The sequence below is a fragment of the Desmodus rotundus genome, chromosome 6 (genome assembly GCF_022682495.2).
Source record: "Desmodus rotundus isolate HL8 chromosome 6, HLdesRot8A.1, whole genome shotgun sequence".
NCBI lineage: Eukaryota > Metazoa > Chordata > Mammalia > Chiroptera > Phyllostomidae > Desmodus > Desmodus rotundus.
In genome coordinates, this window is record NC_071392.1 from 58,894,910 (window position 1) to 58,913,496 (window position 18,587).

Below are 18,587 nucleotides of genomic sequence, written 5' to 3' on the forward strand. Positions count from 1 at the left end.
CAACTGGTACCCTGACTACTACCCTGGTGGTAAAGCCCAAAGTGGGTGTGTTTGCATACATTCTAAATCTGTGTGGGCCCTTTCAGCTGGGAAAACCTGAGAGTTTCTTCAGCCAACTCAACTCCCCCTGATTTTTACAGCCAGAGGTATCTTTCCAGTGCTGGAACCCTGGGCTGTGCACTCTGGCCTGGGGCCGGGATCACTCACTCCCAAGGTATCCCTTGCAGTTTTTATCAACAACACATGAATGTGAGACCACCTGTTCCACCACTGCCACTGCCACCTCTACTTGCCACACTGCCCCTCCTGCCCATCCGGATGAATGTGGCTTCATTAAATTCTTGATTATTGGACTTCAATAGAGCTGGATTTTCTGATTATTTGGGGTGTTGTTTTGAGATCTGGTTGTAATTCCTTCTATGGCTGCACAAGGAGGCAAAGCATGTCTATCTACGCCTCCATCTTGGCCTGAAGTTATCAGACTTCCAATAATTAATTTTTATTTGTAATAAATCTCCAATCTGTTTCTAATGGATAAATCAATAAAAAGATTCAATTTTAATTATATCGGAGTCATGATGAAAATGGACTCAACCCACAGTCATTTTTTTTGACATCAGCTATGTTTTCATTTAAACCTGTCTCAGTTTTTCCTCCCTACTCTTGACACTAATTACTAATTATAAATGTGACTTTTTAAAAATCTTACTGACTCTGTAACAGCCTTTAGTAATTATTAACTTAATGGGGATCTTGAAATCATATCTACTTAAAATAAAATTTTAAAGAAAATGTAATTTACAATCAAGTTATTACACTTTCTGCTTAGGATTCTAAATCTATTCACTCAGCCAAAAATATTTTTTAAATATCCCCTATTGTGGGGAAGGCACTCTTCTGGGTAACTGTGTACCAGAAATACCAAGATGTGTAAGCATCTGCCTGAAAAGAGATGACACTCCAGCAGTTTCCAACAGAGATGTTCAAATATACAGATGTAATTTTTTAAAACATTTTCTATAAAATATACCTAACCACATTCTTAAAATTAAACAATTTTTTTCTGGTACACATAAAATATTAACTATCACATCACCTGAGGAAAGGTAATGTAGAACATTACTTTAAAAGAGACTAAGCACCAAATGTGAAATACATATAAAAAGGCAGTATCCAAAACAGTGAATATATTTAAGCCACAATTTACAAATATAAACTGCATATAGATTCTAATAAATATTTTACTCAAAATCTACCCACTAATGCACTAAATACAAATGAATTGTAATTAACAATGTAAGTTTTTTTTAAAGCACAGAGCTTTTTAAACACTGGTCTTAAAAAGTTCTTTTCTGTAGACTTTTGTATTTATTAAGAAGAGCAAGATAGAAAGTATGCAAAGTCGAGTCTCAGGGAAGAAGAGTTGAGTCAGAGTAAACTAATACAATAGCATTAACTGAAAAGTTATGGAAAAAGAACTTAGCTTCTTAATTTACCACATACAAGTGTCCATTTTATAAAAAGATGTTTTTAGAGGGTGGTGCTTTCATGGTTTTAGCAAAATATGTTAACAAAATAGGTCAACATTACATTGAAAAATATCTCCATGTTATTTCTCTTTAGTGGAATAGAATTTTGCCCTAAAATAATTCTTATCATTTTAAGTAATTCCTCCCTAAACATGAAATATAAAATGAAAGCCATAAAAATTACATATCTATTTCTTAATCCCTCCCATATAATCCCCTCTCTATATTATCAGTTACTATTTAAAAAACTGGCAGTTTTAATTTAGGATGCCATCTCCTAAGACTCATTCAGAGTGTTTGTTTCTTTGTGTAGGGGAATTCATCAAACTAGACATTCCATAACTTTTTAATAAATTGGCTCATCACATTTCTAGCCCATAATTTTTTGGGTTGTACTTTCATATAAAGTATATCAAATATCAGTGTTTTGGCTGTAAAAGTGCTACCTTTTGATATGACTTCTATTACTATCTTAATACTTTATAAAGAATGCAGAATATGAGGAGACCACTCCCCCCCCCCCACAAAATAACCCGGAATTATCTTCCAGAGGGTGGGCCCCTTGTAGTACAGGCTTTCCCCACTTGGTGAGCATTCTAGGAATCTATCAGTATCAGTGTACCAGCTGGTGTTGTTGTGAAAGGCTGCTTTTGGCTTCAGTGATTTTTTTTGAAGATTCTTTCAACATGTTTGCTCATTTTATGATGGGTAATTCATGAGTGCAATTGCCCACACCAACTGCGCTAACTGTTCAGCAGTTTTTGATAAAAAACTGCATGACCCCTGTAACTCACTCTCCCTGTTTGACTGATCATGCCCCTAGCAAATTTTTTTTTGTTCCCCTGGATGAAAAGTCCTCAAAGGGAAACGCTTTGCTGATGTGGAAGAGGGGAAACAAACAAACAAAAAATGGCAGAAGCACTAGAAGGTATCAAAATTGCTAAGTTCAAAAAGTGTTTTGAGCAGCAGAGAAAATGTCTTGATAGGTGTATTGCATCAAATGGAGAATATTTTTAAAGTGGCTGAAGTTTAAACATGTAAGAATAAATACACAATTTTTTATAAATAAATTCCATTTGGGGGGGTTCTTCCTCATATATCTTTATATTTGACTTTCTCAGAGTAAAGACATATATTTTAGTAAAAGCTAATTTGCTCAGCATTGGCTCAGAAATTTAAAGGGAGATTTTACTTAACATTAACTTTTTTGTAGTTATAAGTTCATAATTTTAACATTTGGCTTTTCTGCTATACTTTTTCAGAATAATAATAAAACACCATAATATTTCATTTGGATGATATTGATATAGATACTTAACTAAGAAATTTTCAAATCAACCTGCTACTAACCATGAACTCTAATGCATGGACATTTTTTGATTATCACTTGTAATATACTAAAATATACAATACCTGTTACTTACACATTACATGGAAAATTAATTTTTAACAAAATTTTATTCAAAGCATTAGGAAAATATTCAAAACACAGAAATAATCAACTATAACAATGCTGCATAGATAGTGGAATACAAGTTCCCTGACTTCTTCCTAACTAAAACTTCAGTTTTAAAGTCACCAGACGGAAAATGGTGGAAGCATTATTTTGTGTCTCTGAGGCTGGAGAAATGGCTTTGATGTGAGAAGTGACACCATTTAAACAGCAAAGATCAGATTTTCCCTAATGTAATTATATTCCCTTCTTGTTATTTCCCAGAGATAAAAATTTAGAATGTAAGGATTACTAGAAGGGAATAGGAGGTAAATTAGCTCTTTGAAAATGTCCTGATCTGATCAATGTTTGCTTTAATCAGTCCAACCACTGAATTAGGTTTTAAAAATTACAACCACACCATTGTGCTTATCTAAAATTATTCATATGAATACACTTTTACATAATACATTACATGGATACGCCTGTTTTCAATCTTTTTACCTTAAGTAAAAAAAAATTATCACTAATGGAGATTTGAAAAATAATTTTCATGGTAGAACTTTAGAACTTTAAATTTATAGAGATCGAAATAACTTCTGAATACTGAAAATAGCCTAAATCAATAAGAAATTGCTAAATTTAAGGATTACTTTTTGAAAAGGAAGGTAATTTTTTTGGAAGGAATTTGTAGCTGAAAACATTGTTCATTAAAAAAACAAAGAAAAAAAAAATCATAGTTACCCTGAGAAAGACTCTTAAAATTTTTCAGTACTTTCAGAGGCCCTCAACAATTCATGAAGGAACAACTTTTGGCTCTAGCCTCTTACTGTTACCAACATAAAAAATGTTTTGAACTAAACAGTGATTTGTACGTTCCTGCTACACTGGTAACAGGTTATACCTAGACATCTGAATAGACAGACTATAAACAAATTTTGCATGCATGTCAGGTAGACTTCTTTTTCTTTCCAAAGAAAGAGTTTGTAATTCTTCAAATGGTCTTGGACTCAAACCTACTGCTCATAAAAAATAACCTTCTGCAAGCAAATTCATAGTTTTCTTATAATAGTAAACAAATTGTCTGGTCTACAACCTCTAATCTATGAGCAAGTGTTTTATTTCTAATGCAAACATTTCTCAAAGTACACTGTTATTTTTAACATCTCTTACGCATTTACAGTCAGAATTTTTGAATCTCCACATACTTTTAGTATGAAAGAATGGTTATTCCAAACATCTTACATACCATAATTACTTGAGAGAAGAAAAGTGAAAGCAGCTACAGAAGTAACAGGATATTTTTCAAAAATAAGAATATAATGTATGAAAAATGGCAAATTAAATGATAACTGGTAGTATGAACTCTCAATATTCTACTTTGGCTTCCAAATTAAGATTTGACAAGTTTGAAGCCTTGTCCTGTGTCCAGCACAGTAGGAAGAAACCAACTCATTTTTAATCTTTTCAAGCACCTAAAACAACTTTGACAAATCCAAAAAAGGTTCAGACCACACAACCAATTTGCCAAATGTACTAGTGGATATGTAATACGAGGAAAGTGTAACATCCAGTGCTTGGCCACGTCACTTCCTGTTGGCAAATGCAAAGTATAGTCACTCCACTGTTTTGACACACCATACACTGCTTTCACTGTGCGTCCCTTTTCAGTCCAGCAGATGTTATTACTGGAGTTGCAGTTATACTCTACCCAGTCTTTTGTAAAGTCACCCAGCTGTGGTGGGTCAGCTTCTTCAATATCTATTGTCTTTATCATCTCAGCTCCTTGCACTGCAACATACTGGTCATTGATTTTTCTTACTTCTTTCACCCAAGGGGTTGAATTTTCACTGTCTAATACAATAATAAGGCGGGAACAGAAGGAACCATTCTTTTCTCTCCACCATTCTAAAAGTGTGTCAAGGCGCAGTATGTCTCCACCTATAAACAAAAGAAAATTCAATAGAGTAATGTAATTCAATAGAGTTATAATTTCTGAGGCCTCTTAATAAGAATTCCCTTTTGCTTAAGTGTATTTTTCTTTAAATTTGCAGAATTAAATATGTGAGTAGAAATATAGAGACTTCCTTTCCAAGTATCTTTTCAGAAGATTTTTAAAAAAACAAACTTTCAACTTCAGGTTAAAAAAATAGTTATCCTTGTTACATAAAAAAATGGGGTATGCTATAATATATTAAGAAAAATGTTTATAAAGTTCAGTTCGGTGAAAAATATATAATTATAAAGAAAAGCTTATATTCTACATCAAAAGCAGCAAATATAGCTTGTAGTCCAAGTCCAGCCCATTACCTGTTTTGGTATAGACTCAGAGCTGAGAATTGATTTTATATTTTTACATATTTGAAATATCTTTTTTAAAAAAAAGTCTTTGTGATATGGGAAAATTATAGGACATATACAGTTCATATAATTGTTTCCATTAACAACACTGATTTGTATTCTGTCTATGGCTGCTTTTTAACTGCAGTGGCAGAGCTGAGTAGCTGCAACAGAGACCTTATGGCCCACAAAGCCCAAAATATCTGGCCCTTTACAGAAAAAGTTTACCAATGCTGTTGTACACCACCAATACAATAGTGTTACCTATCCTCATTATCTAGGTAGCTACTGAATGAAAAAGAAACTCTTCCACCCTGTACCAAGAATAAGTTTAGAATGAATTTATTTTAAAATCAATTTTATACCTGAAAAACAAAGAATTAAAAAGTTTAATCAGAAAGGTCTCAAGTAAATAAATCTGACCTAGCAACCTGTCTTACAGTATAGGCTTTCCATCTGGTTCATTGTGGGTAAGGTTTTTTTTCCCCCCCATTAACTCTGATTTTTAAATGTTACATTAAAGTATTGTGTTATTTGTTTCTGGAGTCCTCTTAAATTTCATGGCCAAGACTACTGCTATCCTCACCTCACCCTAGTCCTGGCTGTTAGTGGTATACTGATACAACCACCCCAATTCTAGATATTTATCCTAAGGAAAGAGCAGAGATTAAGACAAATTATTACATATAAAGAGATCTTCTTCCTTCTGTTATCTGAGATAGTGTAAAATCTGAAACATCCGGGGGAATGGAAATAAACTATGGTAGAAATTCATGAGTGAACTTTATAGTAAAATAATATTGATAATGAAACTTTAACGATGAGAAAATTAGCTATAAAATTAGGAAAAAACGTATGACAGAGAAGTGTATCTACAAAAAAGCAGTGGTTATTGTTGGGTGTTTGAATTTCAGGTGGTTTTTGTTATATTTTTCTATATTTTCCCAAAGTTTTTACATCAAATATATTGTTTTTGTAATTAGAAAAGAGTTTTAACATGCTGTATCTACTTGCACAAGATCCTAAACCTAACTTTAGAACATACAGTTCTACCAAGAGCAACCATCCTCTTAGATGAACTATCAAAATGGAAATACCGGAATGAGAAAGAATCCTTTATAATGTGCACTCTTACTAGTAATATAACCTCTGAATCAAGGTAGATCACATTCTTTATGAATAATTAAATTTCTCTTATTCTTTAGCTCTGACAATGAAAAACATATGCATATATCTCAGAGGCACTATTTCAATGCATGGTCTCTACATATTACTAATGGATTGCTTCACAGATACTTCCTGAAAATACCTTTTCAAAAATGGTGAAATGTTAACTTTTCATTATTGCCAATTTTATTAAATTTCTCTAAAGATCAGAGGATGACAGATTCCAGGAGCCATTATAAAATTCCATCTGCCACAAAACATCACTATCTAACTTGCCTTCTACAACTATATCAATAAATATTCTTCAGCACATTCTACACTAATTCTTATATACATCCTCTTTTAAACTATTTACCTTTTCTTGTTTTATTTTTGTCTGCTTTCTCCTATGAACCGAAGAAAATTCATCTGGCTTTTGGCCCAGATACAAAAGTACTTACATTTATCTTAGATAACAGTAATCTGATGCAGTTCAAGTAATTAAGATTGCATTTTATAGGCTTTGTCTGTGATAAAGTGCTTTACAGATTATCTACATATTTTTCATTTACAAGGTGAGGCAAAAGTAGGTTTTATAGTTGTTATTATGGAAAATAATATAATAAATAAGTAAGAATATAAACTCTGTGTTTCACATACTCACATCTATAAACCTACTTTTACTCCATCCTGTATTTCTATCCCTTATCATTACCATTGTTTTTTTACCCTCAAGCAAAGAGGCAAAAATAGTAAGGTCCAAATTATGAAATTCTGTAAGTAAGAACACTACATATTCTAAGAAGTACTATGAGTAAAGGTATGGGATAAAGGACAAATATAGATTCTTCTCACAATGACATTTGTTTCTGGACCTGCTCTTAACTTGCTAACTCAAATAAAATCCAGTTATGATGTTTCCTGTTTTAAAAGTTTTTAGAAAGGTAACTATTAAAAAATTCCAGAGCTCAAAGCTCTTTGTCACTTGGTTCAATACTACTTCTGGAGTAGAATCAGCCTTTGAGGGCTGTCTGGGGCAGGCTAGGGCAGGAACTGACTGAAAAAAGGGCTTAGCCTCTAGGCCTAGTTCAACCTAGTTACCAACAAGTAGGCCAGATGCCTAAGGCTGTGAGAGTATATAGCTGCTGATTTATTGGCCAAAAATCTACTCCTCGTTTTTTTCCCTCTACTTTCAACTATAAAGTCTGTGACATAGAAAGTTAACACAAGTAAGAACAAATCTTTGTGGCTAATAGAGAAATTCCATAATGGTCAACTTATTGGTGACAGACTTCAAAAAATATAAATATTCCATAATGTAACATTTACCTAAAATAAACCGGTTAACTTTAGAGTTTTTGAGTCTTCAGAAATTACTCCTAATTGATAGTGAATAAAAATTTAACAAGACACACACACACACACACACACACACAATTTATCCTGGTGTCTATTATTCCTAAGAAAAAGCTGAATCAAATATTAGTAAACTGTACATCTAGAATTTACTTCCAAAGCCATTTTTAAAAAATACTAGAAATTGTAAGATTTAAGGAAAATGCATACTTTTTGAAAACTGTTATATTAATAAACCCTTTTCCTAAAAAATACAATAAGCTTACTTTTAAAATGACTTTCTTATGGCCCTGGTGGGGTAGCTCAGTTGGTGAGAGCATGGTCCCGTAAGCCAAGGTTGCAGGTTTGATACATGGTCAGGGCACATGCAAAAGTCAACCAATGAATGCATGAATGGGTAGAACAACAAATCAGTGTCTCTCGCTCTCTCTCCCCCTTCCTTTCTCTTTCTAAAAATCAATGAAAATAAAAAACAAAATTAAAGAGAATAAAAATAAGATTACTTTCATATAATACTTTAAAATAATTAAGGATTTGTGCCAGACCACCAAAATTATGCCTTTATTTTCCATTTCATTTGAAAAGTTTATCATCGTAAGTATTACAGTAAATTTTCAACAAACAATGATGTTTTTAGATCTGAAATTCTAATTTCTCTAAAGATTTTTAAAGTTACTACGACTTTTTTCTTGTGCTCTGAAGTACATGGAAAGCTACACCTTACCTGGAATAAAGTAGTAATAAAGGTTGAAGAGTTGTTTTCTATTTTAAGTCATTAAAAAGTTCAGGTAAAGAAAGTAATCTTATAAATTATATTCAAGTAGTTTTTAAAAGATTTTATTTTTTTTTATTTTCAGACAAAGGGGAAGGGAGGGATAAAGAGAGGGAAACATCAATGTGTGGTCGCCTCTCATCCTCCCCTCACTGGGGACCTGGCCTGCTACCCAGGCATGTGCCCTGACTGGGAATCGAAACAGCGACCCTTTGGTTTGCAGGCCAGTGCTCAGTCCACTGAGTCACACCAGCCATGGCTATATTCAAGTAGTTTTAATGGTTAAACCATGCTGACAAAAACATCTACTTACCAGAATATGCCATTTCTCTATCTTCATGTTTTTTGCCTTTGGCAGGAACTTGGTACAATGGGGAAAAGTATACTTTAGGAGTCGGGCAGATCTGAGATTGAATCGTGGTTCTTCATTTATTAGTAGTATTAGTATGAGCAATATATATTATATAACCACTTTCAGCTTTCATTTCATGTTTGAAAAATGTAAATGATAGAGGTGTTAGTATTTACCTAAAAGGATGTCAAGTGAAGATTAAACCTAATGTGTATAAAGTACAAACCATAGTAGCTATGCTTCAAATATGCCCTATAAATGTTAGTTTGTTATTACTCCTAGACACTCATTGAGTTGGTCAATATTTATTTAGACACAAAAAGTTACAAAAATAATTTTCTTTATAATAAAGCCCTGGTTACAAGTCTGGCATGAAATTATTGAGACCATGATTCTTTAAAGTCATCTCTATTTTAACATCAAGTTTATTTCCTTACTTCTGGAATCCATGTATTGGCAGTTCTGCCTCTGTCCTTCTATAATATTTTGTTTATATTTTCTTTGATCTGAGTATCTATTTCTACTTACATTTTATGACTACTTTTTGTATATATCCTTGGGTGTAATGTAAAATATTTATGAAAAAAGCAGGATATAATTATCCCTAAAAGAACTACTCTAATTTAAAATAAAAAATTGTTTTTTCATAATTCATTCAATGATTTTTATCCATCTACCAATTATTTAAGGATCCCCAACTACATGCCAGGCTCTGTTCTAGGTGCTAGGCAAATGATTCACAAAACCTACAGGGTGACTATTCTAGTTGGTGAGAGCAACAAACAAATTTACATACAATATAGAGGGATCTCATTTCTCCCTTGTCAGGGAGATTTAAATTACCCCTTCATTTTATAGATGAGAGAACTGAAGCTAACAAAAGTTAAGTCACTTCCCTAAAATAATACTACTGTGGCAAATTAGCACCAAAACCAAGGCCTCCTAACCTTAGCGCTTTTCCCATTGTCACAGATTGCCTGCTGTTTAAAATGTTGTTGAGCTTTCTAACATAAATAAAACTGTACATGTGAAAGACTATTAGAGTCAGCATCCATAACGTTTAGAGACTTAAAAGTACTAATCAAATTAATCATCTTCTGAAAAGTGTTACTGTATTTAATAATTCTGAAAATACTTTGAAGGGAAAGTGACTGTAAGTCTCAAATCAAACAGATATTTTTCTTCCCACAAATACAAGCCGTAATTTTTTAAACCTTTGGAGATTACTAAAATTATGCTATATAGTCATGCTAGAGAAAAGAAAAAAGCCGTATGTTATACTTGGTAAACTGGAAAGTAAAAAAATGAGAATTCTGAAAATTTAATGTTTCAGTGTAAAGGATAGATTTCCACAATTGGTATATTTTCACAAAAGTGAAATTGCCAATGGTGACTTTACCTGCAAGAGCCCACTCTCCCGTACCATGAGTGTGCCCGCTGTAATACAAAACATATGTATCGTGTCTAGGTCCATCCACAGTCCGAAGTTCAAGAAAAGCTTTCAGTTTGGAATGCAGAGTATCAAAAGACAGTCCACTTGTGGAATAGTCACATCCATAGGTTTCAATCATATGATATGCAAAAAATCTTTGAACAGCATTGAGCATGCCAGTAGATCTCAAATTTAACTCCTGTACATGTTCGGGTGGAAGAAGTGTTGGTTGCCCATCAGGACTGAAGAAAGAAAAAAAAGATTATTCTGGTGTTTAAGAAGTATTCATTCTGTATCATATTTTTACCCTTCATTTATAATTAATTCTCTAAGAATCATAATAGTTGCTAACTAAATGGTAGGATTTTTAAAAATCATCCTTTCTCAAATTCCTGGTGCTAAGATTAAGTGTTGAAAATGAAATTCTAGTTTCTAAAAATTATATTTCTTATAATAATTATATATATATTTATCAATAAAGCAATAACCAAACTGAAAGTTAGGAGAAAAAGATCTCTAAACGTAGATAGTACTACTATTCTTTGTCCTTTCTTCAGATCTTCTCACCAAATGATTGGTATTAGGCATTTTAAAAACAAAATTATACTAATTTTACCCCCAACATGTTTTAAGAACATGGGTGGGGACCATCATGAAAACTTTTCTTTCTTGAGAAAAAAATTAATAAAGTATGAAAGCAATATTTTAAATTGTATATTTATTTAATTTCTATATTGAAAAGGAGTCTTGATAAAGTTGTGCTCAAGTTTTACTAACCAAAGGTACATAAACTGTATGAGATATTACCTATTAGTAAATGGCATTTTCATAAATTATTAAAACTTACGTCCAACTGCCGTATCTTATTCAACACTAATTGAAGACCTAGATCTGTTCTTCAAACGACTATAAAATGATAGTCTAGTAATCAACAAAAGAAAAAAGCAAACAAGATACAACCAGAGACATTGAAATTAAGAACAATCTAACAATAGCCAGAGGGGAGGGAGAGAGGACAGTGGGGGAAAGGGTTTTCAGGAACAACTACAAAGGATACATGGACAAAGCCAAGGGGGAGGGTGGAAGCAAGGGAGGGAAGAGGGTTTGGCTGGGGTGGAGGGGGGTGGTGGGGAGAAAATGCAGACAACTGTAATCAAACAATAGAGTAATTTTAAAAAACAAACAAACAAAGATAATAAACCAAGTCCTACAACTAGCAGAATCAAAACACTATCAATATTGAGGTGGGAGGGGAGACTCATCAATCCTATCCAGCAAAGGAATTTCTACCAGGAATTTAAAAAACTACATTCACATAAGACTTTAGTTTTCATTACGACAATACAACATTTTGTTCCATACTCATTTAATAATCACAAAAATAAAGAAGAAATGTATAAATAAAAATTTTAAGAATATAAAACTCTAACATGCAAAATACTTTTTCCACATATTCTTTCTGCAGAGTTGTCACATCTTACTTTATGGAACCCTTCTAAATCTACTTATTTTATTTCTCATGAGAATCTTTAAGTTTTTATTAAGCCTTTAACATGGAGAAAAACAATACAAATAGTCTGTCTGAGGTTTTTATGTTACATACTTAAAATCAGATATAAACTTAGGGTTTCAGGTTCCCCTCACCCCAAGGAAAATATGATGAATACTTGCCCATCAGAATTAATAAATGGCAAAAGAACTCATTTTTTCCTATTTCAAAGGTCCTTAACAATATAAAAAAATAATTAAAATGTGTCAACAATTATAGGTTCAGACAGATACACCACATATTTGGGATCAAAAATTATTCTGAAGTGAAACTGCAGTCAAATACATATGTTTATGTACATACACAAACAAGTATTTACATACATGGACATACACTATACACACATACTTATTTCCAATCTTTTTGAATTCCTGGTATCTGTATGACATTATTCAGGGGGCAGGGTTTTTTTATATTCATATTCTCATTAGCTCTTCATAACATTCCTCTGAGATGGGCAGAACAGGTATTGTCATTTACATTTTAGATAAAGAAAATGAAGTTCACAGAAGTTATGATTCGCCTAAGGTAACACAGAATTTGGACTTAGGACTCTCAGGCCCAGTGTACATTGTATTACATTTTACCATATTGTTTCACAGGACATTTTCCCAAACAAGATATCCCTTTCTAAAGAAAGGGTAGGATGTTTCCTTAGGAAATCCATTCATATTTCCTGATTTCTAGCAAAATATAAGCTAATCACATTTATCCAAAAGAAAATTAAATCGAACCCTGAAGATTATATTATTACTGAGAGTGAACACTTTTTAAACTTTTGGGATAAGTAAAAAATGTAATAGTACTGTATTTTTAAATATTACAGTTTTGAAAAACTCATCTATAATTTAAATTTATTATCATATTAAGAAAATGTTAAGAGTCAAGTAGTTATTACTAATTACTACATTCTAGAGTACTGTACCTGCAGAAGTTGGTAGGAATCACAATAGCATATCCAACAGATGTTCCTCCTAAACAATTACCCAATTCATGGAAGAGCCCATGAGCCATGGATTCCAATGGCAAAACAATTAAAAACATGCTCAAGAAGATTCCATTTGTTGGCTAAAAGAAATTTGAAAAATCATGTTTACATAATGGGTTTATGTGTGCATACGTATACAGATGTACATACATGAATATTTACCCTACATTTTTGGCTACTACTTCCAGAAAGAATAAAAAGGACAATTAATGATCTAAAAACAATCAGACAAGAATATATGGACGGGCAATGAACCCTAAATTTCTCTCTCAGGTTCCTAGAAACTGGGACAAAACAAATACAGCACATATTTAATTTCTAAGATAACATCTCACTCAAAGTAAAATACAAAACAAAAACATAGCCACTTAACTAAGAAAAAGCCAGAAAACAAATCTTTCTTGTTAAAACCCACATGCCCTAAATTATTTTTCAAATAACGCACTTACTCACTTTATCAGAAAAGATACTTTAGAGAGTGCTCTTTTTTAATCCTCTGAAAAGCCCACAAATTAAGGGAATAAAATCTTCATGAAACTGAAGATCCTAAAACTGTCAAAATGAATTCCATTCTTATATTTAACTGAACTTATAAATAATTTTCCTTTGAAAAGCTTTAGACTCTGTAGACTAAATTAAAAATTGCAAAAATATAAAATAAAAAACTAGTTCCGGGCAAGATGGAGGCATAGGTAGAAACCCTTCACTTCCTCACACAACCAAAAGGAGGATAACAGTCAATCCAAAATCAATAAACAACCAGAAGTGCCAGAAAGTCAAACTGCATGGAACTCTGACAAAAGGAAATGAAACGGTCAACCAGACCAACCAGACCAGTAAGATAGGTGGTTGGAGAGAACCCACAGCAAGGTGGTGGATCATGGCGGGGGGGCGGGGGGTACTGGCTGAGAGAACCCCTGGTGAGGGGGCAGACTGTGTGGGTGGGGCTGCCTCAATGGGAAACTGAGACTCAGAGCTCACTGTGGAGTACAGCTGTTGCCACGGTGGGAGAAATTCCCACTCTCACAGGAGGGTTTGATGAAAAGTGGGGCTAGAGCCAAGCAGGTGAGCTGCATTGTTCCTTCTCTGGAGCTCCACACAGGCAGCACTGGAGCACAGCAAGGAGATTTGCCCTGCCTGGGTGAATACTGCAGGCCCCACCCCCTGACAACTTATCAGGGGCCCTGAGCAAAGAAAGGGCCAAAATGAAAGAACAGAGCAAAACCTCAGGAAGAGAGCTAAGAGAGGAGGTTAAAGCCAACCTAACTGATGGGAGAGTTTAAAGCCCTAGTAATCAAAATGCTCACAGAACTGATTGAGCTTGGTCGAAAAATGAAAGAATAAATGAAAGATACCAACATGAAATGAAGGAAAATATTCAGGGAACCCACAGGAAGGAAACCAGGACTCAAAACAACGATTTGGAACAAAAGGAAGAAATAATCATCCAACCAGAACAGAATAAAGAAACAGGAATTCAAAAAAATGAACAGAAGCTTAGGAATCTCTGGAACAACTTTAAATGTTCCAATATCCAAAATGTAGGGGTGCCAGAAAGAGAACAACAAAAGCAAGAAACTGAAAACAAGAAAGCAAGAAAATGCATTTGAACAAATAATGAAGGAGAACTTCGCCAATCTGGCGAAGGAAATAGACTTCCAGGAAGTCTAGGAAACTCAGAGAGTCCCAAAGAAGTTGGACCCAAAGAGGAACACACTAAGGCACATCATCATTAAGTTACCCAAGACTAAAGACAAAGACAGAATCTTAAAAGCAGCAAGAGGGAAGCAGAGAGTTACCTACAAAGGAGTGCCCATAAGACTATCAGCTGATTTCTCAAAAGAAACCTTACAGGCAAGAAGGGGCCAGAAAGTAGTATTCAAAGTCATGAAAGGCAAGGACCTACATCCAAGATTATTCTATCCGGCAAATCTATCATTTAGAGTGGAAGGGCAGATAAAGTACTTCCCAGATAAGATCAAGTTAAAGGAGTTCATCATTACCAAGCCCTTATTATATGAAATGTTAAAGGGACTTATCTAAGAAATTGAAGATCAAAAATTATGAACAGTAAAATGACAACAAACTCACAACTATCAACAAATGAACCAAAAAAAAAAAAAAGCAATAAAACAAAAACTAAGCAAACAACTAGAACAGGAACAGAATCAGAGAAATGGACATCACATGGAGGGTTTTCAGTGGGGAGGGGGAAGGAATAGAGGGGAAAAGGTACAGGGAAGAAGAAGTATAATTGGTAGGCAGCAAGGAGGTGGGTAGGCAGCAATAAATGGGGAGAGGTAAAAAATGGTAGAGGAAACAGAGAACTCAAAGAAATTATATGTACAACCCTTGGAAATGAACTAAGGGGAGGAGAATGCTGGAGGGTTGGGGGTGCAGGGCAGAGGGGGATAAAGGGGAAAAAGTTGAGAAAAGTATAATAGCATAATCAATAAAATACACTTTTAAAATATATAAAGGAAGAAAATTTAAACACCCAAAAGCAGATTAGAGAGAGAACCAAGATGGCGGCGTAGGTAGACACACTGCGCCTCCTCGCACAACCAGAGCTGACAGAGAATCGAATGGCAAGAGGGTCCAACACCAAGGAAATAAAAAATAAACATTCATCTAGACCGGTAGGAGGGGCGGAGACGGGCACCAGGGTGGAGAGGACTCATGTGGCTGTGGCAGGACCGAGACTGGCGGAGTGTGGGACGAATGGCGCAGGCAGTCCGAGCACTAGCAGACCCTACGGCCACACATTCGCGCAGATAAACCGAGAGGGCCCGACTCGGAGTGGCGGAGAGCAGGGCAGGCAGAGTGCAGGTAGCACACCACAGCCCCACATTCGAACATAGATAAACCTGACGAACGGCGGGGAGCGAAGCAGACCGAGCAACCCAGGGCTACAGCTGGGGGGGGAGGAGGGGGAAGCCTCAAACCTTTGATTGAAAACGCCCGTGGGGGTTGGGGCAGCAGCAGGAGAGACTCCCAGCCTCACGGGAGAGGTCGTTGGAGAGACCTACAGGGGCCTAGAGTGTGCACAAGCCCACCCACTCGGGAACCAGCACCAGAGGGGTCCAGTTTGATTGTGGGTATCAGAGTGAAAGATTGAAATCCGGAGGAGAGTGAAGCGGGCGCCATTGCTCCCTCTGGGCCCCTCCCCCACATACAGCGTCACAGCACAGCAACCAGCGTTACCCCGCCCCGGTGAACACCTAAGGCTCCGCCCCTTAAAGTAACAGACGCCCCAAGACAAACAAACAAACAAACAAAAAATGGCCCAAATGACAGAACACTTCAAAGCTCCAGAAAAAATACAACTAAGCGAGGAAGAGATAGCCAACCTATCGGATGCACAGTTGAAAGCACTGGTTACCAAGATGCTCACAGAATTGGTTGAATCTGTTTGAAAAGTAGATGAAAAAATGAAGCCTATGCTAAGAGAAACAAAGGAAAATGTACAGGGAATCAATAGTGATGAGAAGGAAACTGGGATTCAAATCAATGGTGTGGACCAGAAGGAAGAAACAAACATCCAACCAGAAAAGAATGAAGAAACAAGAATTCGGAAAAAGGAGGAGAGGCCTAGGAACCTCCAGGACATCTTGAAAGGTTCCAACATCCGAATTATTAGGGGTGCCAGGAGAAGAGGAAGAACAAAAAATTGAAAACTTATTTGAACAAATAATGAAGGAGAACTTCCCTAATCTGGCAAAGGAAACAGACTTCCAGGAAGTCCAGGAAGCACAGAGAGTCCCAAAGAAGGTAGACCCAAGGAGGAACACACCAAGACACATCATAATTACATTACCCAAGATTAAACGCAAGGACCTACATCCAAGATTACTGTATCCAGCAAAGCTATCATTTAGAATGGAAGGGAAGATAAAGTGCTTCTCAGATAAGGTCAAGTTAAAGAAGTTCATCATCACCAAGCCTTTATTATATGAAATGTTAAAGGGAGTTACCTAAGAAAAAGAAGATCAAAAATATGAACAGTGGGAATGACAGCAAACTCACAGTTCTTAATGACCACACCTAAAACCAAAACAAAAGAAAACTAAGCAATCAACTAGAACAGAAACAGAACCACAGAAATGGAGATCACATGGAGGGCTGTCAATAGGGGAGCGGGAGGGGGAGAGGGGGGAAAGGTACAGAGAATAAGTAGCATAAATGGTAGGTAGAAAATAGACAGGGGGAGGGTAAAAATAGTGTAGGAAATGTAGAAGCCAAAGAACTTATATACATGACCCATGGACATGAACTATAGGGGGGGAATGTGGGAGGGAGGGGGTGGGCAGGATGGAGAGGAGTTGGGGGGGGAATGGGACAACTGTAGTAGCATAATCAATAAATATATTAAAAAAAAAGCAGATTAGAGAAAAAGGCAGCAGAAATATTAAAAAGAGGAGGCAAGATTAGGTAGCAACTACCATAAAGGATCAGAAAAAAAGGGCCCATTAAGTGTAAAGAAAATGGAAGGATGATAGTTACTCAATCGTGATCTCTATCTTTGCAATACTGATACTATTGTATATTCTGTGTTGTTACTGCACATATTACAGTCATGTGCTGATATGCTCGAACACACATTTTTTAGCCAAAATAAGGAGATTCGATTAGAATTAAAAAAAACAAACAAAACAGAAAGCTGATTCCCATAATGGAAAAATGGATTTAAGGTCCTATACCTTGTACACTCTGTAATCAATTACACAAATAATACAGTACATGACCAATTTAGAAACATTAAAAAATACAAGTAAAAAAGATATGTCATTTAAATTATGCCAACTACCATCATCCACACACAGTAGTAACTTCTTAAAATATTTACAGGCTTCATACAATGTATGTTCAGAAATATATATATTTATACATTTTCCCAAAGTGGGATATACAATGTTCTGTAAACAAACAGGATTACTCCAAACTGAAACGGTTTTGCACAGCGAAGGAAACCATCAACAGAACAAAAAAATGACCTATTGAAAGGAAAAATGTATTTGCTAGTGAGATATCTAATAAGGGGTTAATCTCTAAAATTGATAAAGACCTCACACAACTCCAAACACACACACACAAGTTAAAAATGGGCCGAGGACCTTAACAGACACTTCTCCAAAAAATACATACACACAGCCAATAAACATATGAAAAGATGCCCAAAATCACTAATAATCAGAGAAATGCAAATTGAAACCTCAATGATACATTCACCTTACAGGTGTCAAAATGGCTGTCACCAAAAAAATCAACAAACCACAAGTGTTGGGAGGATATAAGGGAAAGGGAATCCTCATGCACTGTTGGTGGAAATGTGAACTGATAGTCACTAGGGGAAACAGTATGGAGGTCCCTCCCCCCCAAAATGGAACAGCCTTATGACCTAATGATTCTACTTCTGGCTATATAGCTAAAGAAATTCCAAACACTAATTCAAAAGCATATATGCACCTTTTATGTTCACTGAAGCGTTATTCACAAGACCCAAGATATGGAAGCAACTCTCATGACTACAAACAACAAAAGATTAGAATATTATATAAACTTAATTATAAACGGGTGGCAGGGTTTCAGAGGACTGACTCCAATTTTGAAAAGTTCCACTGTAAGGTAAGATGCTATAAAAAGAGCACTGTATGCTACAGAGAAATCATTTGTGAAAGGAAGTCAATCAGT

General features: G+C 35.2%; 1 protein-coding gene across 6 annotated transcripts in view; it reads right to left on the reverse strand.

Annotated features, from left to right (window-relative positions):
* Window positions 1-1,172: 1,172 nt before the first annotated feature.
* TMEM168 (transmembrane protein 168) overlaps window positions 1,173-18,587 on the reverse strand; it is a 69,913-nt gene continuing 52,498 nt past the window's right edge. For 3 of the 6 annotated variants that reach the window (XM_045191465.2, XM_045191464.2, XM_053926115.1), the window contains exons 3-6: window positions 12,834-12,976; window positions 10,327-10,601; window positions 8,889-8,936; window positions 1,173-4,902 (exon numbers count right to left, since the gene is read on the reverse strand). In XM_045191465.2, coding sequence (XP_045047400.1) covers window positions 4,355-4,902; window positions 8,889-8,936; window positions 10,327-10,601; window positions 12,834-12,976 — 1,014 coding nt within the window. In that variant the 3' untranslated portion in view covers window positions 1,173-4,354. Of the gene's footprint in view, window positions 4,903-8,069; window positions 8,253-8,888; window positions 8,937-10,326; window positions 10,602-12,833; window positions 12,977-18,587 lie in introns of all 6 variants that reach the window. The other 3 variants (XM_071221691.1, XM_071221692.1, XM_071221690.1) reach the window with 3 other exon arrangements.